This window comes from Platichthys flesus, chromosome 10 (genome assembly GCF_949316205.1).
Source record: "Platichthys flesus chromosome 10, fPlaFle2.1, whole genome shotgun sequence".
Taxonomy (NCBI): domain Eukaryota; kingdom Metazoa; phylum Chordata; class Actinopteri; order Pleuronectiformes; family Pleuronectidae; genus Platichthys; species Platichthys flesus.
In genome coordinates this window covers 5,955,429-5,980,732 of record NC_084954.1, presented here as the reverse complement: position 1 = coordinate 5,980,732, position 25,304 = coordinate 5,955,429, and the positions used below count along the sequence as shown (strand labels likewise).

The 25,304-nt window shown below is 46.3% G+C and overlaps 1 protein-coding gene across 2 annotated transcripts in view; it reads left to right on the top strand.

Annotated features, from left to right (window-relative positions):
- ppp2r3a (protein phosphatase 2, regulatory subunit B'', alpha) overlaps positions 1 to 24,267 on the top strand; it is a 64,991-nt gene extending 40,724 nt beyond the window's left edge. The window contains exons 3-14 of one of the 2 annotated variants that reach the window (XM_062397513.1): positions 1,692 to 5,222; positions 17,819 to 18,106; positions 18,345 to 18,448; positions 18,882 to 18,984; positions 19,080 to 19,154; positions 20,246 to 20,489; positions 20,909 to 20,957; positions 21,045 to 21,134; positions 21,241 to 21,416; positions 21,521 to 21,639; positions 21,922 to 22,028; positions 22,191 to 24,267. In XM_062397513.1, the coding sequence (XP_062253497.1) occupies positions 2,466 to 5,222; positions 17,819 to 18,106; positions 18,345 to 18,448; positions 18,882 to 18,984; positions 19,080 to 19,154; positions 20,246 to 20,489; positions 20,909 to 20,957; positions 21,045 to 21,134; positions 21,241 to 21,416; positions 21,521 to 21,639; positions 21,922 to 22,028; positions 22,191 to 22,287 (4,209 nt within the window). In that variant the 5' untranslated portion in view covers positions 1,692 to 2,465 and the 3' untranslated portion in view covers positions 22,288 to 24,267. Of the gene's footprint in view, positions 1 to 1,691; positions 5,223 to 15,954; positions 16,658 to 17,818; positions 18,107 to 18,344; positions 18,449 to 18,881; positions 18,985 to 19,079; positions 19,155 to 20,245; positions 20,490 to 20,908; positions 20,958 to 21,044; positions 21,135 to 21,240; positions 21,417 to 21,520; positions 21,640 to 21,921; positions 22,029 to 22,190 lie in introns of those variants that run through there. The other variant, XM_062397514.1, reaches the window with a different exon arrangement.
- Positions 24,268 to 25,304: the final 1,037 nt, after the last annotated feature.

The following is a 25,304-nucleotide window of genomic DNA, read 5'->3' as shown; positions in this document are numbered from 1 at the left end:
GATGGGTAAGCACATCAACCAGTCTCGCTCCTCTTGTTTAGCGGATTGAGCACAAGGAGAGGAATACAAACTTGACAATAAATAAATAGAAATAGAGAAAGCAGAGGATTAAGCAGACAGATGGTTGGTTTGGTCAATTGTTCGGTTCAATCTGATGAAAATGTGTCTAAATTCAAACCTTAGAAAATAAAAGTGTTTCAAATGGAAATCCTTCACTTGGAGTTAATACGTCGCTTTTGCCAAGACTTCGTAAAAATAAACCAACATTTTTCGTGGCCAGAGACATTCCACATTTGGGCTTAAAGCTTTGGTTTGTTGAAATGAAAGCTGATACCTGCTCCGTTCTCATCTGACTCGTCCGTAAAACACGTCCGGAGGAGAGAGAAAACAAAACGGAGCTCAGCTTCACTGAATCAGGACAGAGCCTGAAAACACACCTCTGAATGTGTCTGTGTGTGTGGCTGTGTGTGTGTGTATAGGTTGTTGAGCATTATAAACACAAGTGGAGTTTGTTTACATGCTCAGCATCACTGTGGGAAGCTGTCGTTTACTATGGTATATACACAGATACTAAGTGCGTGTGTGTGCGCTACAGGGAGAAAGAAGTGTGTGTGGGTGTGTGTCTGTGTGTGTGTCTGTAATTGTTATTCTAGTCTATTTCAAACTCTCTGTTGAGATTTCAAGTGCAGCTTATACCAGGAAGTGTGATTTCCTGCTCAAGAGAATGATTCAGCAGCATCCAGCTGTTATGTGTGTTTCTGTGTGTGTTGGTATTCGTGTGTGTTTGTATGGATGTCTGTGTGTGTGTGTGTGTGTGTGTGTGTAGAGACAGCAGAGAGAAAGCGAGATGAGGTGTCCGCCTGTTGTTTCCACATAAACTCCTAATGGTTGTTTTTCCAGGTGCCACAAACCCCTCTCTCCACCTTTCCAGCTGCTCTCCCTCCACCCACCAATCACCCCCCCCCCCGCCCTCTCTCTCTATAGTCGCTCTTTTTCACACGTTTAAATCTTAAAACTCCGGCTCCATAATTCTCCACCGATCCCTCCTCAGATCATATATCTTTCTATTCCATCTATCCCCACAGCTGTGCAGTCCTGAACTTATATAAACTCATCAGCTGTGCGTCTCTGTTAGAGGGAGAGAGATATAGAGAACGAGAGTGAAACATAAATGAGAATACAGGAAAAAAAGAATGAGAGAACTCCCATTTTGAACTCTTCTCTTTTTTATCTGTTTCAGTCTTTTTTGAGTAGAATAGACTGAAACAGGATTTGTCGGAGCATTGGACAGAAAGGTGAAAGCAACAGGTGTTTTCTCTTTCTGCAACACCTGCCTTCTATTTTCACTGAGTCATGATTTCTCAGCAGGGTGAAAGACGACTCTTTGTAGATCTGCTGTAATGAAAGAGGGAGCCACGTCCTCTTTCTGCTCAGCATCCTTCCCCCTTAACTCTTCTTCTATCTCCTGCTTTTCATTTTGAACATGCGTCATGTTGGATTTGAGGTTGATGTGAAAGGAAAGGAAATGACAAAGCTACATATCATCACATGTCATCTGGATGGTATTATTGTACGCTCATGCTCCCTCAGCACAAGTATACACCGTCTTAACGATTTCCTTTCCCTTTCTCTCTTTTCCTTTCCCCTCATTCTCGCCCTCTCTCCTCCCTCCTTCCTTTTCTGACTTGCAGGTGGTGTCCTCCTGTCAGAAACACAAGCTCCGTCCGACACATGGTTGACAGTGGGAGACGGAAGTGACCGAGAGAGACGGTCCGGGAGTGACAGAGATCCAGACAACCACTCAGAGAGAGAGAAGGAGGCAGTTGGCCATCTGTGGTTGGTCCCCTGCTATTCTGCAGCTGTGCCGGATTTCTGCTCCTTCTCAAGTAAAAAAAAAGACACACAGTGAGATAAGGGGGTTCATCCAACAGCTGATGAGCCCAGACTGGGGCAATGTTAAGGCCTCAATGGCCTTCAATTAAGCCCCTGAGGCTGCTTCTGTTGAGGGATGGCTGATGCCCCAGCTGGATGTTCCGCTGTCGCCTTCCTCCACGGCTATCATTAGTGGCTAATGAGCTCCTGCTAGAGAGGAAAGGGAGACGCTGCCTGTGGAGAGAGGAGGAACCTTACAGCTGTTATTAGGAGGCCTGGAGATCTGACAAGGAATTATTTACCTCTGCAAGAGACAGAAACCCTGTAAAGCTTTTTCCTGTGCACGAAGGGATTTTGACTTTGAAAGATCTGCTACAGACATTTATTTTCCGGTTCCAGCTTCTTGTGTTTTTGCTACAGCATTGTTTATACTGTACATTCAAATTGTCACCATGCAGAACATCTTTACTTCTCACATGAAGGAGTTTCACCAAAACACTATATTCCACTAGGTTTTTTTGTTAAAGTTATATTTTTGTTTCACACTTTGACATTGTTTTGACCTTCCTATGCCCTGACGCACATTGGACACAATGGCAGCAGCCTATCGCGTAGTGGTGAGCAGCGTGAGCTGCTACAACAGTGTGGTAGTGGACCGGCGCACTCACTCCCATGCTGTGCACTACTGCTCAGGGCCATGCGGGGCACTGTCCCAGGGACTGGACTGTACAGTCGCACACCGCGGCACCTGCTCTGAGCTGCTTGTTGCACCTGATCTCGTTTACAGTGACACAAACGACTCAACCATACACTGTCATAACATGATCACTCAGCAACTGCCGAACCATGGTAAAATTAGTGTTACCACGGATACAAGTTATAATGGTGGTCTAGAGAGGGCGGGGAGCAATGGTAATTTGTCTTTAGGGGAGGACAGCCCCACATGGCGAGGTAAAAAGACCCTAAGTTGCGTAGGAACAACTGGAAACCTGAGCTCCTCTAGCAGTCTAAAGGACATAACTGAAGAGGCCATCAATCTGGCCAGTGGTAAGCTCAAAGAGTTTTCCTTTGACAAGCTCCGCCTCTCCTCCTCCAGCCACGTTACCTTCCGGAAAGGTCGCAAGGTCCGCCCAGACTCTTTTAGCCGACGCTCCACTGACCTGGAGATCATCTACGGTCACTTCAGTTCTAACGTTACACCTAACGGAACAACTAACGGCATGACAAATGGCACGGCCACTTCTAATGATGAGAACATGCCGCCATTTATGATGGAGAAAGGGACAGGGCCGGAGGAGACAAAGCTAAAGGGCAGCTCTGGCCCCTTGACAGCCATCACTAAAGCAGTTGGTGGCTCGACCAGCAGCCTGTCAAGTTTTGGGACATTAGACCAAAGTCTGAACACAGTGGCTTCCCTGTACCTCAGCACCCTTGGAGAGGAGAACCTTATTGCCCGCCTGCTGGAGAAGACACGAGCAGAGGCAGGCACAGGGGGAGCAGGCGGGGAGGACATCCGGGCCTGCCTTGACATCTTGCTTAAATGTTCGGAAGACCTAAAGAAATGCACTGACATCATCAAGCAGTGCATCAGAAGTAAGTCCGGTGGAGGGCCTGCGGAAGGAGGGGCCAGTCCTGACAGCGTGTATCGAGCTGTGATGGCCAGACTCAGCACCTATCTAAAACGACTGCCTCTGGATCTGGAAGGGATTGGGAATTTGGGTGGCAGTGGGCAGGGGGGTCAGGGGGCACTTGGGAGTGGCCACAGTGATTTGGCCGAGCTGGTCAATACCCTTCACTCTATCCAACAGGGACCTTACTCTCCAATATTTGGCAATGAGCAACCTCCTCGCTATGAGGATGTGGTGCTGTCCCCTCCCATTCCAAAGACTGTTCCTCATTCTGCATCTTCTGCTCTCTACTCTGTCTCGACTTCCACCTCATCTTTCTTAAAATCAGACTCCATCCATACCAAACCAATCCAAAGCTTCCCATCCAAAGCCAGCGCTCTTACCAATGGACTACATCACCCACATTCTTCGGCTATTACACAACACACACTCTCTCCCCCATCTGTGACCTTCCCTTCCAGCTCCAGCTCTTCTCCAACACATTCTCCCTCCCCTCTTCGTAGCTCCCCTACTCCACCATACACACACACTCCTCCAGCTTCCCCCATGGAGGCTCTTTATATTGAAGAGGAGGAAGCAGATGTGGGTAAGAGTCCAGAACAAATCTCACAACAGACACTAACTTCAACCAGAGGGATGAGCAATATCCAGAACACAAATGGGACTGTGTTAAGTCAGCCCACGAACCTATCACAACCACACACACTCCACAATTCTTTAAACACGTTGCCAGCCATCACAGGCTACGTCCCCACGGCCTCTTTAGCAGTCCCAGCACCCAAAGCTGTGTCACACAGGAATGATGACATCGACAAGCTGCTGATGGATTTAGAGAATCTGTCTCAGAGTATGAGCAACCCCAGAAATACTGAGCCTCCTCTTCCAGCCAAGACCAGGAAGAGAGAGGCCAGCCAGGGGACGACCTCCAATGAGGCCCTCGCTCACCAGAAAATGTCCCAGTTCCAAATCCAGAAGCCAGTTAGCCATTTGACCATGAACGGCCCTAGCTCAAGGACTTCTCCAAGTCTCACTCCTCCCAACAGTGAATCTCCAGTAGGAGAGGAGGAGGATGGAGCACTTCTGCTCAGGATCTTGGAGAGCATTGAGAGTTTTGCTCAGGAGCTGGTGGATTCTGGGGCGGGAAGCACAGGGAGTGCTGAGAGGAAATGTGGGAAGGAGCGGGAGGTGATGAGGCTCCTGCAGGATACACTAGCCACCACCGGCAGGGCTGATACCCCTGTGGAGAGCACAAACCCACCACCTGCTGCTCCCGCTGCTCCATCCATGCACATAAATGCAGTTCCAGCGATCCCGCCAAAACACTTACCGGCAAATACAATTACAGTATCAGTTACACCAACACCTGCTCCAATGGCATTTGAAGCTATGTGCAATGCTACACCCGAACCGACCCCTAAACCTGCATCCGAAGTTGTTCCCGAACTTCTGCTTACGGCCACACCTGAGCCTACAACAGAAGCAACAGAGGAAGAAACAGAGGCCTCTACCGATGACATCTCCTATTCTGTAACATCTGCACCGACCAGCTTGCATTCCAGCGCACACTCAGTTGACCCTACACCTGTGGCTGCACCTGAAGCTCCAGCACCTGTCGCCATCCCAGCTGCAGCAGATATAAGAGAGGCTGCTGTTGCTGACCCTGCTACTGTGAGAGACACCGGGTCAACACTACTCATCCAGCAGACTCCAGAGGTGATCCGAGTAAGTGACACACACACAAACACCTTAGAATTATAATTACTGGCAAATGTGCATTCATGGTATTATAGCTGAACAAACTGTGTTATTATTTGACGCAGTCATGTGAGTGTGGCTGAAACACTTGCCTGCTGCTTGTAAAAAACTTCTAGTATGATGTTAACCATTGCAAATCACTGTCTTGAGTTGGAATGGATCAGCAGAGGTGGGACACGTTTTCATTTAAGTCCCTTTTTGTGATTTTTTTAAAAAAATATCTTCTCGTAGCATTTGACATTTTGAGATAAACAACTTGTGGGAGCTGCAATATTCACATGTGCGTTACTAAGTCGAGATAAATGAGGTGTTTGATATTGACAATTTGACACGAGAGCATCTATTGTTTTCAGTGTGTGTAATACACAAGGATTGCCGTGACACAGCAGGTTTGATGTCACTGTAACTGAAGGGCGGTGATGAATAGTATTCAGTCACTACAATGAACACACCGATACAGTTTCCCTATCTGTGCTTGAACATAAAGGCTGGTGCTCTGAATCATGGGAAAGAACAGCTCATTGTGCTAGGAGTGGCTCTTTGTTGACTTTCCCTGGTTTTAAACTTGTGTTTTGTTATGTGTGTGTATGTGTATGTGTTTGAGTGTGTGTGTGTGTGTGTGTGGGTGGATGTTTGTTCTCTTTGCCTCACTAGGGAATATTTAGAGGTAATTTAGGGTTACGCTCAGGGTGAGACAGAGAACGTGTGTGTGTGTGTGTGTGTGTGTGTGTGTTCGTTCAGGAACTTTCCAGCATAAACACTGTTCTTATCAGGACCAATGGAGCTCATGGCGACAAGTTTTGGAGACAAGGTTTTTGGATATAGTTAGTTAGTCAATTAATGAAAGTCAATGCAAAGTCCTAATAAGCATAGCTGTGAAAACACTTCTGTGTGTGTGTGTGTGTATAAACCGAGAAAGGGGGTGTTACCTCAGTGTGTCTGTGATGTGGCTACTCAGCTGTGGATTTAGGTAATTATGCATGACAGACAAACACATTAACACTGGCACCGAGTATCAAATCATTACTGTTGCCAGTTTCTCCCACTCTCTGCCTCGCTCTCTCTCTAATTTGCTCACTTTCCGCTCTCCCTCCATCTCCTCTTCTCATCGACACTCTCCTGCAGCAGATTGTGTGTGTGTGTTTATTTACTGAGCTGTGTAACCTTATGCCCTGCTGATATGTAGGGCACCTATTTATGAGGTTACCATGGCAGCTGCCATAGTCGGAACAGAAGAGCCGGCACCCGAACACATCATTACACAATCTCATTCCTCCTCCATCCACTGACTGCTTATCCATCCCTCCATCCTCTCTTTTAGTGTGTTTTTCCTGCTCCTCTTCTGCATCTTTTGTAATTTCTCTCCATCCTTGCATGTTTTACATATTCACTCCAGTTTTTCTTTTCTTGACTTTTTGTTTGTCTTCTCGGCGTCCTGCTTTCACCTTTGGTTAAGGAGGTGGTCCTCGATGACCACTGCTCCTCTTTCCTGCCGTGCGATTGGCTGCCATGTTATTTTTGGAGCAGGGAATAACAGTTGTTGCCGTGCGCAGGGCAGAGCAACCCAATAAGAGGTGCTGATTGGAGCACAGCGGGAGGATGGGGGACGGGCGGGGTGAGGTTAGGTGGGGTTGGGGTGGGGGGGGGGGTCTGTTGGCACACTGAGTGTTAATGGTATCGTTACCCTCCACCCTTGGCAGAGTTAGGTGTGAGGGAGACCTAAATCTGTCCACCCCTCTGTACTATGGCATCCCGCTAACAGACGCACTGTCGCCACAGTGTAAATGGACCTGCGTGTGTGTGTTTGTTGGCGTGTTGTGTCCTTCCAGGCTTTCCAACATGTCCAGAGGTTCATGCATATTTGTGCATTTACATACGTGTCCATGCAATTGTATAACGCATATAAATGTCTTCATATGGTGAGCGTGTGTGTGTGTGTGTGTGGTAAATGAAGCGTGTATGTGTGTGTCTGTGTTTGTTGGCCTATGGGTAAGTTGACTCCGTGCTACTGTGGGTCACAGCTGAGTTTGGGAATAGCTCCCTGACACCCAATACCACCTCTGGCACTCTGGGAATTATGCTAATATTGCTCAGCGCCAACCCCGCCCCCTGCCTTTCGTTGCACATTAAACTGCCAATCAAACCGTAAACAAGATAACCCCCCCCCCCACACACACACACACCACCAACATCATCCTCACACACACACGTGAGAAAATGCCCTTGCGCTCACACACAACCAGTTCCATGCTCCACCTCGAGATTTGTAGCCGTGTTTCGCTTGGCAGTGTTTCGGCTGTGATGGGAAGTTCAGCTAAGCCCTGCTGGGTGTCACTGGCATCAGGCGGTGGCATTCTGATATGTGTGTCTGTGTGTGTGTTTGTGCGCACACTTGTTTATTGTTGAGTTGGTTGCTGACAGACTAATACAGGGATTTCCACACCTCTCAAAGCAGAACCATTAATCTGCATAGAGACAAGGAGGCCAGCTGATATAAATCCGAGGTGAGGCCACAACAGTCAAACTCCGGAGGTGCAGCAGTGATGGAGGGGGGGGAGGGGCTGTGGTACTTCAGGTCATTGCCTCCCACTGAATGCTGGTTTCTCTTTCTCCTCCCTTCTCTCAATTTTTGCGAAACATGAGAGCAGAAATTTGAGAGCATCTAAATTTGACCTGAATGTTTTTGTTTCAGAGCAAAGTGATTTGACTCCTGGCGGCCACTCTGATGGCTTAATCAACCCACTGATGCTTGGAGTGTTTTTGTCCACTGCTGTGGACGTGTATCTAGGCCACAATAGCACTGGTCAGTTAAGTGGTGTATGGTTTCCTCTGGGAAAGTGCTGAGGATGTGGTAGAGCTCCCTTCTTGACTCTGTCCATACCTGACTCTTGACCATAACTGGGACATTCTCCTCTATAAAGTGAAGTTAAACCTGTAACTGGTAACTTATCGGGTGGTAGACTCCTGCTAGAGCCACAGGCACCAGCTGTCAACAGACTTTCTGGAACAACTTACCAACGCTACATTTGGAACAGTCTCCACCACTGTGTGTTTTTTAAATTTAAACCATGTTATCTGCTAATTTCCATAAAGCACATAAATAAAGGATCACTTTGTGGATTTGCCCTTGTTTCACATGCACATCTGATCGTGGTGCGGTTCCATTCCTCTCCTCGTCACACCGAATGTGAACCGCTGATCTCTGAGAAATAAACCTGCAACTTTTTTGGCACAGAAAGTCTTTAAAACTGATGGAAGCCGCAAGTAAAGACAAGTGTGGAGACAGAGAGGAAATAGAAGGAAGACAGAGAAGCCCAATGAATTAATATCTGTGCGAGACAGCAGGAGGAGTTGGCTCGGAGAAAAGAGGGATTCATTCAGGGGGTTGGAGAAGAAGAGGAGAGAAAAGAGAAAGAGGAAAGTGCATGTATGTGTGTGTGTGATGCGGGGGGGGGGAGCAGTGTGCAATTGTTGACTCTGGGTTGAGTAAGGATGATGTCATTCCTCTGCTGCCTCCACAGGAAATAAGGTCACAGCAGGACCCTCAGCCAAGCGTAGAAATACGCCCGATTCAGCCTAGGTGCACACACACGCACAGACACACACACACACACACACACACACACACAAACAATGCACCCTCAGACAGGGACTGGGGTTGCTATGTGTGAGAGGAGTTTTCCAATACAGCTCATACCATCCAAGGTTAGACCGGACAATGGATTATTCACCACTCTGACTGTGATATGCACACACACACACACACACACACACACACACACATACACACACAAACACATAAACTGACATACACACACACACACACACAACCAAAAAAAGAGAGAAACGGTGGAGTTGTTCATTAACTTCCCAGTTTTGGCCGGGAGATATTTTCACACACATCTACACACACAGCACTTTCAAGCCTTTGACATCATAATTCACCACTCCCGGTGCAGACTGGGATATTATCCAACTGCTGTTCCCAGTGCAGGTTGTGCTTTGTTCGTGGAACTCACACACACACACACTCACAGACACACACATAGACAAACCTGACTCTTTAATGCATGTTACTGTTTTTTCCTCACTGCTGCGTAACTCCCTAGGCCTCCCTCTGTGTCACCATGGAAACCATCACAATATGTTCATAAGGAGTAGGTGTTCGGTGGAACTCCCCTTCCCCCCCCACCCCAAAATGTTGTGCAATCCGACCGGCTGATGGGGGCTCCGCTGCAGAATCCCGGCACCAGGGGAAATCAAACAGAGACTGGATCTGTTTTAGTTTCTTGAGAATACAGAGCACGTTGATGGAGTCGGGGCTGCTTGTGCGTACGTGTCTGCGTTTGTGTGTGAAACTGTTTTTTTCCTCTCCACCAATCTCCCTCCGGTTATTTCCTCATCTTAACTCCACCCTCCCCTCCTCTATCCCTTTGAACTCACCCTTGACCCAGCTCCACCCAAACCGAGCCGGGGGTTTTCCTGCAGAAAACTGCCTCAGCTTCTGAGATGCTCTCACCAAGCGTGTCAGGATTTACCCCCCCCCCCCGAAACTATTTATGTGCCTGTGTGAATAATTCACTTCTGAGGGGAATTAAACACAAGCTGCCTGTAGTTTAGGCCTTTGTTTTTCTTATTTCTAGAACAAACTTTAACACTTCTTTAAACATGTTTGTTGTTGGTTAAAAACAGATTTAACAGTCTCATTATTTCTATCAAACTTAGTTTCTGTCAGCCAAGGTGCTTTTAGGAACTTTACCCTTGAATAAACTGAGATGAGGAATCTGAAGTTCCAGCATCTTCTGTCAGATCCAGAGTCACCTTGTGTGTCGGGCCGGTCGGACGCGGTAACATGTGGACAGCTGCTTCCCTCTAGTGACTCTCAGCTCCCACTGTAACACAGGGCATAGCGTCCGGCTCGCTCCTTATGGCTCCATCTACAGGATGATTGTTGATCTAACACCAGCGTCTGATGATCTATGAATCAGTTATATTTCCAAGCAGTGTGATTCTACCTCATATATTTATTACAATGTAAACTGCTGTAAAGGTATTGAGCTTTAAATGAAGTGCTGTGAATTAAGTCGTCCACTAACCAGAGGGTCAGTGGTTCCATCCCCGGCTTCCTCCAGTCCACGTGCGGAAGTGTCCTTGGGCAAGACACTGAACCCTGACTGTACCAGCAGTGTGTCGGTGATGTGTGGTAGAGAAAGTTATGCAGATACTTGCACTAAATGTGTGTATTTAATGTAAAGTGTTCATCAGAACATATGTTGAATAATATATTGTTAGAGTAAGGGATGTGAAGATGATATATGTGCACCCTCTTTTCCCACTTTCTATGCACAAAGCTTCAGTCCAATCTCTATCTCCTCCCAAGGATTTATTATGTGTATCATGCATTGTGCAGCAGCGTGGGAATCCCTTGTGCAGAGGCTCCTTTTCAACGCTGACACTTCTCCCTGCTAACGTCCCTCTCATTCATTGCTCCTCCCTCTGGAAAAGAGAGGAGTGGATTCTGGAGTCTCCTGCTGCACTCTAGTGTCGGCTCTCGCACTGCAGCTCCAGGCTCGGGGCCGTCACTGCTGCTGATGTAGGATGAGCTCACTAACTCGGAACACTGAGATAGCCATTAAACGGTAACACAAAACTGGCACAACCTGATAGGCGTGTGTATAAATATATAAAAAAAGTCCGGCCTGGCCAAGTGGAGCTTGTTGTTATGAAGAATCACTTGTTGACAGGCTGCTGTTCCCGCTGAGGGAGATGATTCACGGGGAGATGTTTCTCTGGTGATGTCGCCGGGCATCGCTCCCAGAAATAGGAAGTAAAGTGATACCACAAGTACAGATAAAGACCCCCCCCAATGCCTAAAGTGAAGTTATGTGTTTTCAGAACAACTTCCTGATACAGTGCATGTGGGGTATCCTGCAATCACAGATATTTAAATATTGATGTGTATGTTGGAAAATATGCACAAATAACCAGTAAACATGCAGCACAAAATGTTTATCGTAACTTTTTTTATCAGTTTTCCAATTTGACATAGTTAGATGTGTTACAGGTTTGGGAAGAACTCATTACAGTTTGGTGCCGATCCAGATAAAAGGGCAATGACAGAAATGTACCTTCAATTGCGAGATTGGACGTTTTTCAACATATTCCTTGATTTCTATTGGTCTAAAACATCCAGTATCATTCAGGATCTTATGTAGAGTTTCAGTGGCTTGATTAAAAAAGATGGCACTGTTGCTGCTGTGGCACTTGCGCCTGTGACATGTTTACAACAGAGCAGCCTCTGTTACCAGACGTCCACAGCAGCAGCAGCAGCAGCAGCAGCAGCAGCAGCTGTGTGTCCGACTGTTCCCATGTTGTCCTCCTCTGATGCGGATGTGATGTAGACCGGGGCCAGCAGTGATTCACTTCATCTATTGTGGAAGCAGCACTTGAACTGCGGGTCCATTCTCCCCCAGTTTGGAGAGGAGGCTCCCGAGGCAACTTTGTTTGTGTGTGTCTGTGTGTGTCTGTGTCTGTGTCTGTGTGTGTGAGTGTGAGTGCGAGTGTGAGTGTGAGTGTGTTCTTGAGAGGAAGTGAGACTGGGAATAAAAAATAGCGCAGCGATGTGAATTACATTTCCTGCCTTTGGCGCGGTAACCCTGGGAGCATTCCACCCCCCACCCCCCCCCCCCCCCCCACACACACACACACACTCAATCCAGGCAAAGGGTTATTGCCATGGCGATGGCATTTGGCAGGCATGGTCTAAACTCTAAAGTGAGTTTGTGTGTAGTAACAAAGAAGGGGTAGGTGTGGGGGGGGGGGGGGGTGCGGCTCTTTGTCATGTGAAACGACAAAGTTTAGTTTAACTTGTTGGAAGAGACAAAAAAATGTGTTTTCAGTGAAGCTATTCATCACAAACTTCGATAAAGGCCCATTTGTGGTCAAGCATAACAGAGAGTTAGTGTGTGTGTGTGTGTGTGTGTGTGTGTGTTTGTGCTGTCACATGTGCATCAATATGTGGGTGTGAAGTCTGCCTAGTGCCCTGAAGCAGAAATAAACATGAAATCGGTGGCTATATTTACACTAAGCAGACAGCCAATTTCACAGAGCAGGTGTGTGTGTGTCTGTTTAGGAAGTTGTCATGTTCACACTATTTAACTGCTCTGAACGCCTGGAAGAAGCATTTCCTCTTAAGTGAATTCAATGAGATACACACACACACACACAGAGACATACACACGACTTCAGAGCACATTACAACGACTTACATTGATTTCCTGGAGACCTCTGACCTTAACCATACTTTCTATTTGCCTAGACCTAAACTTAACCTAATCCTAAACCTTATCAAAACCTCAGAGCATATATCTTCACCCTGAAATGTCCTTTTCCTTTTCACACTATATGAGTAACACCCGGGCCACACACACACATAAATCCTCTGCCCTGACACATTGGACACATGTGCTTGTGTGCTAATTGAACCCTGTGGACGGCCCCTGTGCGCACGTCCAACATTTATTTAACAGTCGGATGAAGGCAGCAGTTGTTTGACAGCTGAGCCTCGGCCTCCGTCCCTCCGCTCTCCCCATCATGCATTAAGTGGTCAATGTCATGGAGGCTGCTGACTCACCTGTTCCCGTACCAGTGGAGTCGGATTAGGTTCGTGCACTGAGCACTTGAGCAGTTGAAGACATAACACAACACACACACACTCACGCACACACATATATACACCCACCTGTTGCTCACCACCTAAACCCTGCTTAAATTTCCGTTAACACTTCTCCTCTTCCTCCTTTAACCTTTTCTTTCTGTCCTTTCTCTGTTTATCCCAGCATTTAGGGAGATTAGCATCTTATTATTAGGTTCGTCATTGTTATTGTTGAGTTAAAATACGGCTTTAGGCTCCATAATAATCAACAAGATTTTATTTTAACTTGAATACCAAATGATCTCTTACACTGAATCAAATCTGATCCTCCCTGCAGAGAAATAGGAGATTAATCAGAGGACAATTATTTAAAACACATAATTTGCGATGGAGCTTTAGATCCATTTAGGGAAAAAATGACTTTTAGATCAAGTCACAATGGTACAAGTATAAAGTCAATTTTAGGCCACTTGTCATGTGAGAGGAGGAATATCAGCAGATCATTATGTTCCATTCATTAAAATGACCAATGTGCAGCATTTTGTAAAGTTATTCTTCAATCTGTTGCAAAAAGAAAAGGCCGTCAGTTGTTCTATCTTTTATTACATTATTATTATTACATGTCATTTAGCTGACGCTTTTGTCCAAAGCGACTTACAATTAGTAAACTCAACATTCATGAGGGGCTATTCAGGGGTTCAGTATCTGGGGATTCGAACCAGCAACCTTCTTGTTACAGAGCACCCGCTCTATCCCCTAGGCCACGCTCCCCCCATCTTACTTTAGTTCATCTGTAGTTTATCTATCACTATGTTCTGTCTTGCACCATTACCGAACATGATGTCTTTCTCTTGCTTCACATAAACAAAAAGATTTAAAAAAAAAAAAGCCAAACAATGGTTCTTATGCACGTGTGTGTGGCCTGGGAACTGACCAACACATCAGTGCTTACCTTATGTGTACCTCCCAGTGGGAACAGTCTGTCCCAGTTGCTTTCCTGAGCTACCAACCCAGGGACACCTGAGAATCTCTGAAGGAGCCAGTCTCCAGTTGTTCTTGGAAAAAGTCTCCATCTTTACACAACTTGGTAAATGAAGTTGTTTTTCATTTAGGTGTATGGAAAGCAGAGTCAGGAAGACGTGGCAGGTTTTAGGACCGAGCGGAGACAGTCCGAGAGGGCCGGGCTTTACACATGCCTGTCAGTCAGGCAGGAAAAGAGCACACAGCTGCCCAGTGGCATCTTCTCTGCCTCACACACACACACACACACACACCAACGCTTCCATGCACACGCGTAGATCTCTTTATCCAGAGTTCTGTGATATCACAAGTGCATCGCTGCAGTCGATGAGGTCGTGCAGAGCGAGAAGGGGGGGGGGGGGGGGGGCAGTAAATCAGACCGAGAGCAGCTGAGAGAGAGAAAGAACGAAGAGAGAGGGGGGGGGAGGTAAGAATTGACCAGAAGGCAGACAGTGTGTGTTTGTGTATGTGTGTGTTTTTGTGCGTGGGATCGGTACGTGACCTTGGCTTCAGTGCAGAGTCCAGTTGTTCCAAAGAATTGAGCTGAGAGGAGTCACCCTAAAACACAAGGTGACTCACTTATTTTTCTGGAAAGTGACTCTCACATACACACACACACACACACACGCACTCTCACACACACACACACACTCACACTCCCTATACGAGGACAACACGAACAAGGTCTCCAAAGGATAACAAAGCAGGGTTATAAGCATTACTTTCATATTGCTATAAAACAAAAAATCATTTTCAGAGTTGTGTTGGTGTTGTGGGAGAATGTGTGAATCTTTTTTTTATGGCCCCTTAAGATCTCTCTGGTGTCTGGAAAACTAATTTCCTCAGTTTTCATCCAGGAGCACTGATGAGTTAAATTACCCATGAGGCCCAGTAGATGGCACTGCACTCTCCGTCTGTGCCCATCCGCAGCAGATGCACCAGCAGATTCTGAGAAATCGACAGTTTCCTGTTCTTTGACAGCAGCCAGTGTCGGTATTTACAGTTCAGAATGTGTAAACAGTGAAATGGGGTAGTTGAATTTTTAGCTGGACAGGATTAAAATAGGCCGCTCCTCTCCGTCCTGAGAGATCCTCTTTCTCAGGCCGGTTGCTTCTTGGCACTGACGGGGAACTGGCCTGATTTGGCAGAACTGGGATTGAGGGTCGACTCTCGACTTCCTGGCAGATAGAGGATGTTGTGTTGTATTTGCACCAATTTATTACAAGCATCAAGACATAAACATAAATTCTAATCATGGTGTTATAGGTTCTGAGGTTGGTGCCAATGATTCAATTCAAATGTGATAATGACATTTAATAGTCAGATTGTTTGCTCCTGGTCTCCAGCTTCTTGAGTCGGAGGATTTACTGCTTCCATTTTTCTACATTATAAATGAAATATCTTTGAGTAAATTGCATTTGACAGAAAAAAAGAACGCAACTAATTTGAAAATTGATTAATAAGAGTCTCCTAAACCTAGTTTAAACCTTCCTAATCCTAGGAGTTAGAAGACTTCACTTTGAGCGACAAGACCTTGTGATGGGGATTTCTTTGCTTTTAATTAGTCAGTTAATTCAGAAAGTGTTTGTTAGGTTACGTAGGTCACTGGTGGTTGTGAGGATCTTTGAATAATGTTTTGACATTTTATAAACTGGTGAACTATTAAAGTATGATTGATATGAGAGTCTATAAACTCCTTTGAATGTTCAGAGGGACGGTTGCTTTCCCTCAGTGAGCAGCAGGTCCAGTTGAAATGACTGGATGTGGACAGATGCCACAACAGGTGCTTTACTGGCTGATGTGTCACTCCATCCTGAATTACCTCTACGATAATATTTCAGCTTACTCCACTCGCACCGAAGCAAATGATTTTCAATCAGAGTTGTAGCTTCCCCCTTTCGTCAAAGGCAGGGACCCCGGGTGAGGGCTCGGGTCCCTGCAAAACGATGCACACTGATATGCAACATGGCTGAACCCCCCCCCCCCCCACCTCACCCCCCGCACTGCCCCTCACCCCCAGGACAGCCGGTTCGCTGCGTGTGTGTTGCCAGACCCCGGCGTGGCTCATGTTTCTCTTGTGCAGTTTGTCAGAGCGCAGCTTGGAGCGGCAGGCACCGGTGAGACGACACCAAAATACATACATCCAGAGCTGACAGGGGGAACACCGGAGGGCCTCTGCCTCATATAGGAGCTGCCGTGCAGGGGCTGCGATTCGCCACAGAGCAGCGCCCGGTACCATGGTGCTGTCGTCCGGCCCTCACGGTTGCACGGGGGTCTCGAGGAACACCTCTTTGCACAGATACTCTGCTGGATTACTGCTGGACAGGACCCTGATTTGGGAGCCGGTGCATTCAAGTGGGATCAGATTTTGTGGGTGTGTGTGATTGCCCCCCCACGTCCTGGATACTCCTTCACTGTCCTGAGGTGATTGGCCGTGTTTGAGTTGCTGAGCTGTTGGACTTATTCCCTTCAGCTCACTCGATTTCCTCTCACTGGTTGTTTGGTTGCTGGGAGAGCTGGTCCACCTGTAACTTCGGCGTCAACAGCCGCACCGGTGGCCCTGTCTGGTGGGGGGTTACAAGTCTCGGCCCCCACCATGATGATCAAGGAGCCGTCGTTACGCCGGGACCCTGACCTGAGGGGGGAGCTGGCTTATCTGGCCAGGGGGTGTGACTTTGTCCTCCCCTCGCGGTTCAAGAAGAGAATCAAGTCCTTCCAGCAGCAACAGGTCAGTCGGTGCAACAGGTCGGAGGGACGAGGGCAGCGAGACCGAAAAGACCCAAACTGACAAATCTCATTCAACGTTCCTACATTAAATACACACACACAGTAGATGCATCTCTCTCACGCACAGACACACACACGCACACACACACACGGTGACTTGCCAGGGCTGACAGACTCCTCTGAGGCAGATACCAGCAGTGTATTAATAGGGCAGGAGGTGCAGGAATAGAGTGATAGAATGAACGCTGTGAAGGAGGGCGACAGGGGGAGGACCACCACAGCTGTCCTGCTCAATACACACACTGTGGGGAGCACACACACACACACACACACACACAAACCGCAACAGAGAGTGACTGCTTTTTATTAAAGTATTGTTACTTACGTGCTCATATCTTTTTTAATCTCACCTCTGATGAAGATGACTCTGTTGTTTGTCACCTTGTTGCAGGTGGAGGTGGAAGATGAGATAACTATGAATTAGGATTACAGATTTAATAAATAGATCGTTAGAATCAGATAATAGAAGAACAGAAGATAAAGTGTGGAGACAACAAAATCATCCAACTTGCAGATATTAAACATGTAGGGACATAATTTGATAAACTATTATGAATGATGCGTGCAAAGAATCTGTTTGAATACACTTGATCAAACCATAATAAATATGACTGTTCCTGTGTGTGTGTTGTTCGTGTTGCAGTACTGTTGTGACTTTATGTTACAGCCTTTGTCTGACAGACTGCAGCTGCAGCTCCATCTCTTTGTTTGTGTGTTCACGACTCGCTCACTTTCCAGCACATTCCTCACATCGGTGTATTATCCTCATAAAGAGAAGTCGAGTGTTGTTGTCTGCTCCTCTGGGGAAAGTCGGCTCTTAAAGTGAGAAAATTATTGACTTCCATTTTCCTGCACTTTAAGACTTCATGTAAAATGGGTGCAAGTGTCAGTTGTTAAATCAAAACACGAGATAAGGGCCTAGATTGTGGTGTCACGTGTCTGTCGTTAAAATTGCAGGAATGGTTTCTTTCTTTTAAGATTCAGTTTTAATGCATTCTTATTCACCAGTTTAAAGGAGAAACTAAATATGGGGTGTGATCAGGTAATCAGCCGCAGCTCCGCCCCTCCACCCCCACACCTGACCTCCCTCCTCTCTTTTCAGGTCCAGTCCAAGTTAGAGAACAAACCGGGCACGCCACCGCCGGCCCCCGCCCCCGCCCCGGCCACACCGACCCCGACGCCGCGCTCGCCCAGCCCTCCTCCGGCTCCGGTGATCGTCACCCCTCCTCCCCCCGCCGCAGCCAACATTCCCAGGTTCTACTACCCCCGTGGGCTCCCTGCCCTGGGCCCGGCTGCCAACCACGACTCGGCCATCGCTGCCATCGAGGCGGCCTTCACGGAGTTCGAGGAGGAGAAGGCGGACATTTATGAAATGGGCAAGATTGCAAAGGTCGGTAATTAAACAGCGGATGTTATAATGTTTTAATATCATCTTCTGACATTACCAGCCTCAACCTTTACTTGTTAACATCAGTCTTTCATCTGCTAAACACCAGGGATTTACAGATCCTGAGTCATACATCACAGCTCTTTTCTGTCACTCTGTCAAACACACACTCCTGAAGTGCAGCACACAATTGTTCTTCAGGGTAAAATAATGGTTGTGTTACTTGTGTGTGTGTGTTCAGGCTTGTGGGTGTCCTCTCTACTGGAAGTCGGCCATGTTCTACGCTGCCGGTGGCGAGAGGACGGGCTTCGTCTCGGTCCACTCCTTCATTGCAACCTGGAGGAAGTAAGACAGATGTCACCTCCATCTGACTTTTTATTCATTATAGTTCTGTCTTTCATCAGGTTATAAAATGGTCTCCTTTATCTTCTTTTCTTTCCCCACTCCTCTCCTCTCCTCTTCCTCTCCTCTTCCTCTCCTCTTCTTCTTCCTCTTCCTCTTCCTCTTCCTCTCCACTCCTCGCCTCTCTCTCCTCTCGTCTCCTCTCCTCTTCCTTTCCTTTTCCCCTTCCTCTTCCTCTTCCTCTTCCTCTTCCTCTTCCTCTTCCTCTTCTCTTCCTCTCCTCTCCTCTCCTCTTCCTCTTCCTCTTCCTCTCCTCCTCCTCCTCCTCCTCTCCTCTCCTCTTCCTCTCCCCTTCCTCTTCCTCTTCCTCTCCTCTTCCCCTCCTCCTCTTCCTCTCCTCTTCCTCTTCCTCTCCTCTTCCTCTCCTCCCCTGCAGGTTGTTGCACAGTTGCCACGATGACTCATCCAGGTTTATTTACCTGCTGACCAAACCCGGCTGTAACTACCTGGAGCAGGAGGATTTCATTCCTCTGATGCAGGTAAACGTCGCATCAACGTCGATTCTGTAGTTTTCTGTCGGACTTGTCTGACTTGGGGTTTTTCTGCTTCTTCCTCTTTGTGTTGGTGTGATTAGGACATCGTGGACACTCACCCTGGACTCACCTTTCTGAAGGATGCACCTGAATTCCATTCCCGCTACATCACAACGGTAACTGGCAGGAAAAATGATGTTAGCTTTAAATGTTTTATCATAATATTATAGTTCAGTATAAGATCACTACAATTCATTATTATTTGTTTAGTAGGATTTGATGGCAAATATAAATTATATTATTGATGTACATTTTATCATCAAATATGTTTTTAATATATCAACCATTAATAATATTAGAAGATGTTTTATAGTTTTCTAATATAATGGGACAGTGAGGCAGTATTCAAGGACAGACTTGATGTACTTTTACTTATATTATATTTCCATTTCCTTCTCTTTACTTATACTTTGTGTACATTGTATCTTTTACTTTTCTATGTATATTTAACGGCTTTAGTTACTAGTTGCTTTACAAATTATAGATTTTACAGATGTTTCATTCAGATGATGGGTTTATAAATTTCCAACATGTATAAAATAGTTCAAATAAATCCACCTAACATGGTCAATGATGATTGTCCACTTATGAAATATGATAACACTCTGAAAAGTACCAATATAAATGAGCTTTACTTTTTATACAAGTATATTTGTACTTTTGCTTAACTTTTAATGACTTTTACTGGTTTGTTCATTGTGATATTGTTACTTTGACAAAATCTAAATAATTTTGTAAAAGTAAATAGAGGTGTAGAGGAGCAGAGTAGAGGAGCAGAGGAGTAGAGGAGCAGAGGAGCAGAGGAGGCCGTGCTCTGGTGAGTCAGTGTGAAGTGACATCACGGAAACACTGACGCCCCCTACAGCCCGCTGCAGCTGCAGCAGGGGCCTCGGCCTCTCGCATGTCCATATTAAGACACTTCCTTCAGCCTGGGCCTGTTGACCCACTACTCGATGAGACATTAGTAGCCCAGGGAGGTCCCTGTACCAGGAAATAGGCTCTAATCTGCTCTGTGCTGAGCTGAAGTGTCGTATTTCAGGGACAGGGAGTGCAGATCCTCTTAAAGACAGGTTTCACTAAGATGAATGATGAATGAGGACAAATGTATCAGTAGTGGATCGTTGGTGGAATGTCCATTTTTATGTGTCATGATCTTTCAGGCATTTTTTTATTAGAAATGAATTTGGTTCCCTCCTGCAATATTCAGGTGATCCAGCGGATCTTCTACGTGGTGAACCGTTCGTGGACGGGTCGTATCAACATGATCGAGCTGCGCCGGAGCAACTTCCTCCAGACGCTGGCCCTGCTGGAGGAGGAGGACGACATCAACCAGATCACCGACTACTTCTCCTACGAGCACTTCTACGTCATCTATTGCAAGTTTTGGGAGCTGGACGCCGACCACGACCTCTACATCGACCCCAAGGACCTGTCGAGATACAACGACCACGGTAAGAGCCGCTTGAGCTCAGGATTTATATTTCAACAACTGAAATTCATCTATACCAGATGCATTGGGGACTTTTCTGCAAAACACTGTTAAGAAAGAAATCAGGCCCCGAGGGGGAAAAAGACAATTTGATTCCAAAATCAAAAACATACAATTTATTTGCTGATTTAATATGGGCTGGACTTTCAGTAAAGATCCAGAATTCCAAGCAGATAAACCTCGGTTTTGCTTATTTAAATTTTTCAGCAGCTTTTTGTCCTGGACGCAGCAGTTTAATGCTTTCTGATGTGAAACAGCATTAAACCGTTAACTGCATTATATGACCACTGTAAGTCACTGATGCAATACACCACTTACTGTACTTGTTGTACTTGTACTTGTTTCTGTGTATTTGAACAAAAATTATCTCTCTTCTGACAGCATCCTCGAACAGAATCATTGAGAGATTGTTCTCAGGCGCCGTCACTCGGTACGTGGAAACAAACAAATCACAGACGAGCAGGTTACTTCACCTTAATGGCAGCACTCAATGTGATTGGCTCTCCCTTGTTCTCAGGGGTAACGCGGTGCAGAGAGAAGGAAGGATGAGCTACGCCGAGTTTGTCTGGTTCCTCATATCTGAGGAAGACAAGAAGAATCCCACCAGGTATGAGTCGCTCTGTTCTGTAGATGCATTTTTGGTAACTGTGTGTGTGTGTGATGAATATTTCCCCTCTTACTTGTGTGTAACCTTACTTCATTTCTCTCTTTAGTATTGAGTACTGGTTCCGGTGCATGGACGCAGATGGCGACGGCGTCCTCTCCATGTTTGAGTTGGAGTATTTCTACGAGGAGCAGTGTGAGAGGATGGAAAGAATGGGCATCGAACCTCTGCCCTTCCAGGATCTCCTCTGCCAGATGCTTGACCTGGTCAAACCTGAGAGCTCAGGTAGTTCATTCTATCCCTTTCATAATGATGATATCTTTTGTTGCTTGTTTGTCGTTTCCATCCTCCCGTGTCAACATAACACAACCACGTGCTCTTGTCTCCAGGTAAGATAACTCTGAGTGATCTGAAGCGCTGCCGGATGGCCTACATATTCTTTGACACCTTCTTCAACCTGGAGAAATACCTGGACCATGAACAGAGGGATCCGTTTGCTGTGCAAAAGGTGTGAGTCTGCAGGAAGTGTGTGTGTAATGTTCAGCAACACTGTTATTTGGAAGCAGAGTGTTGCACAATAGTTGAAAAAGGTGAAAAACATTTAAATGAATCATGGTCTGGCCTTTGGTTCCCAGAATTATGAGCATCTCTTCATCATCACTTCCAGCAATGAGGCCTTTTTCATAGATTTGATGGATTTGTTCCTTATTCCAAATAAAGAAGTAGTTTGTTTGTTGTGAGTATTTGTTTTCATTGCCTCATGTTTGTGTTGTTGGATGTTATGTTGCAGGACATTGACAGTGAAGGTCCGGAGCCGTGTGACTGGGATAAATACGCCTCGGAGGAGTACGAGATACTGGTGGCAGAAGAGACTGCAAACGAACAGCTACACGAGGGGTAAAGGAGCCAAGGATTATTTTTCAAATGAAATTATAAATGATTTGCATGTTACAGAGCACATCAACGAAATAATATTTATTTGTGTCTAACATGAATGGAGAGATGCAACAATGAAGTGTCCTCAGCTACAACCAGTTCAACTGTGTGTGTTTGTTCCAGGTCTTTTGACGACGACTATGATTCTGAGGAACTTCAGGTCCCCGGAGAGATCGGGAATAAAATGGAAAAACTGGTGATATCAGATCTGACAGCATAAAAAAACATTGTTGCTGGAATTCCTGGGCCGTTCATCCTGGAAAACAGATGGTGAGCGAGAGACAGACGTTCCCCATGGATGGAGGGACGGACCGAAAGAAGCAAATGGACGTAAAGACGGAGGGAAAATGATTCTGGCATCTGTGGAACGATGACTCTGGAGTGTTCCTCAGCACGGACTCGTCAGTTTTGTTGTGTGTGTGTGACCGTAAACCAGTACTGTGCTTTGTCTGGTGCAAAAAAAACACAAATGCACCTTTATTCATGCAGGAAACCTTCACTGTAAAATAATGTAATTGTGAATCCTGCCAGACGACAATCACCTGCGATCAGTCGTTGCTCTGCTGAGGCCGGACAGACACTGATGGAGCTGGAGAAACGGACACATGGAAACACTGCAGATAAGCACAGTGATATGCATCGCCTTCCGAAACCCCACAGACACACAACAGTCAGCTGCTCAGCTCTACCACACACAGACACACACACACACAGACAGATACACACTGCCATCAGAGACCGGCTGCCCGAGCACCTCGCCCGTCACTGTGTTTTTTTCTCGTAGAGGAAGTCGTTTTAAAAACCTCTGTTCCGTTCAGGGAGGACTCACGTATACCGTCCGGCTGGTCGTGGCAGCGCCTCCCTGTGGCCGGCCCGTGCCACTGCACGTCGTGCACGCCGCGTAATTACTGGCTCAACCTCGCCAAGAGGGAGTTCAGTTCACTGCACAGCCTGAGCTGCTCTATTCTTAGAGGGGGCATTATCAGCACCCCACCTCTGGACTCGCTTTGAAGTCGTCTCCAAACCCTGGAAGAAATGTCTCCGGCTCCGCGGAGCTTCAGCAGGGCAGAGGGAGAGATGCGTCTCGACAGCCATGATCAAACTCTCTGGTAGAGTTACCCACACATTTCCACCTGTAGCATTTGTAATTATATATATATGCGCATAATAAGAACTGTGAGCTGGTCCTGTCCATCTCATGCACTTGTCCAGCACATGGTTTTGTGGTAAAGTGTATTTTACCTGGTAATTATTTTTCTTTAGTTTCTGTCGTTTATGCCAAAAATGCTTATTTTTGTTCAGCCTGGAAGTTTGGTGTTTTCACCCTGTAACACACACACACCACTGAGGAGGTCTCTGAAAGGATCAGTACGTCCAAATGATGAAAAGAAATATAACTCCATCCATTGAGATATCAGCCCCTCAGTCCATCTCATTACAGTGATGGTGAATTAAATGTTTTTTTTGTTGTGTAACCTGCAACATGGAAAAAAGCGTTCAACCTGTAACGGGCGGCCTCTCTGAACCCGTGCCCCTGTTATTCTTAAACCAAACCACAGAACCCACTGTGAGCAGTTTCCATTAGGAGCTGCTTTCTGTCGAGGAACCCGTCCTGGCTCTGACGTCTGCGGAGGGTAACGGGACACCGCGTCTGACGAGGCGTGATGCTGTTGAATTTCTGAAATGCAATTTCGTTTTTTCATGCTTCCAGGACCACGTTGAATCTTGCCATCGTACCGAGAGGGAGACAGAGAGCCATAGATTTATTTTAACATGAGCAAATGAAATCCCTTAAATTTATTGAACCTTTACCTCTTGTTATTATCTGTGTTGCACTCACAGGTGTGTACATGTGTGTGTACACTGCCCTCACTACAGTAGGTCAGAGCGTGTGTTGACTTATACGTCACTAATCGAGGAGTCGTGTTTTAGGGACGTGGGATCTGTCGCTCTCAGCTCAGGACTGTTTATACGTCCTAGTGGTCGCCATGGTGATGCTGTCCCTGTGTTGTGTGTTGTGTATGTGTGTGTGTGTGTAATGTACACAGACACACTCGTACACGCACCATGCAATAGTTTTCGAATGAAAGGGAGAAAGAGAGCTCACGACGCTGCGATGACCTCCAGTTTCCCTCCTCTGCTCCACAGCCTTTGTAAATGTGCCTGACTGTGTATTAAACTATATTATTATTATCATTAACAGTAATAATGAGCCATTATACATGTAATGGCTGTTATTTTCTTTTGTATTTTGATGGTTTGTATTGCTGTGCCACTGTGTGGCTCGTGGGGCGGGGGGGTAAATTATGTTAGACGTTTGTGTGTTTGATCCACAGTAGATTTCAGTAGAGGGGTGGGGGGGGGGGGGGTGGGGGGGGGATCCTCTGAAGCTCCGACCACCTGACAATCAAAAACCTCTGAGACTGATGTTTTACTTCTGTGGTCACGGACACATACTCGCACACTCTCATGGAGACGTCTTCACCCGGACAGTGTTACAGGGGATGGGACGTCTTTCTGACTCTATGCAAAGTGTCCTGATGCTCATCGGGGAGGAGAGAAGCCATGTTGGACTTTTACTTTGAAATGATATCTCTACTGTGAGCGGTAGAGAAGAGACTTTTATTTTGATTTACTTCCTCTTTGCAGAGAGATGTGACGTGAGTCCTGACGGTTACTGTATTGGCATGGTTTTCTTTCTCTTCATAACTTTATCTTTCTTCTCTTTCTCACCTTCTTTCTTTCTTTCTTTCTTTCTTACACTCTTTTATTTGTCCTGTTCCATGTCATTTGTTGCTTTTGTCTGAAGTTCAAAAGTTTAAATAAAGATGTTTCAAGAGTATTAATTCTCCTTGCAGATTCTTTATGGCTATTATCCACCTGTCTCACACACACACACACACACACACACACACACACACACACACACACACACACACACACAGTGTACGTACGTCATTAATCCCTCCCTGTGTACACTTCTGTAAGTGTGTTTGTCTGCGCTTGTGTTCAGCAGTGTGTACTTTATTGTCTTTGACTCTGCTGAGTGTCGGAGGCTCTGACCTTTTTACCTGGCAGCTTCTTCACCTAATAAAAACATTTCTTGTCTTTTTTTCGGAGCAGCATTAAGCTCAACTTCAGACTTCAATTATATTCCATCTGCTGTGGACTGTTAAGCAGCTGAGCTTGTTTGCGCCCGGAAGGCAGGAAATGAATTGAGCTCAGTTCGTTGAGGGC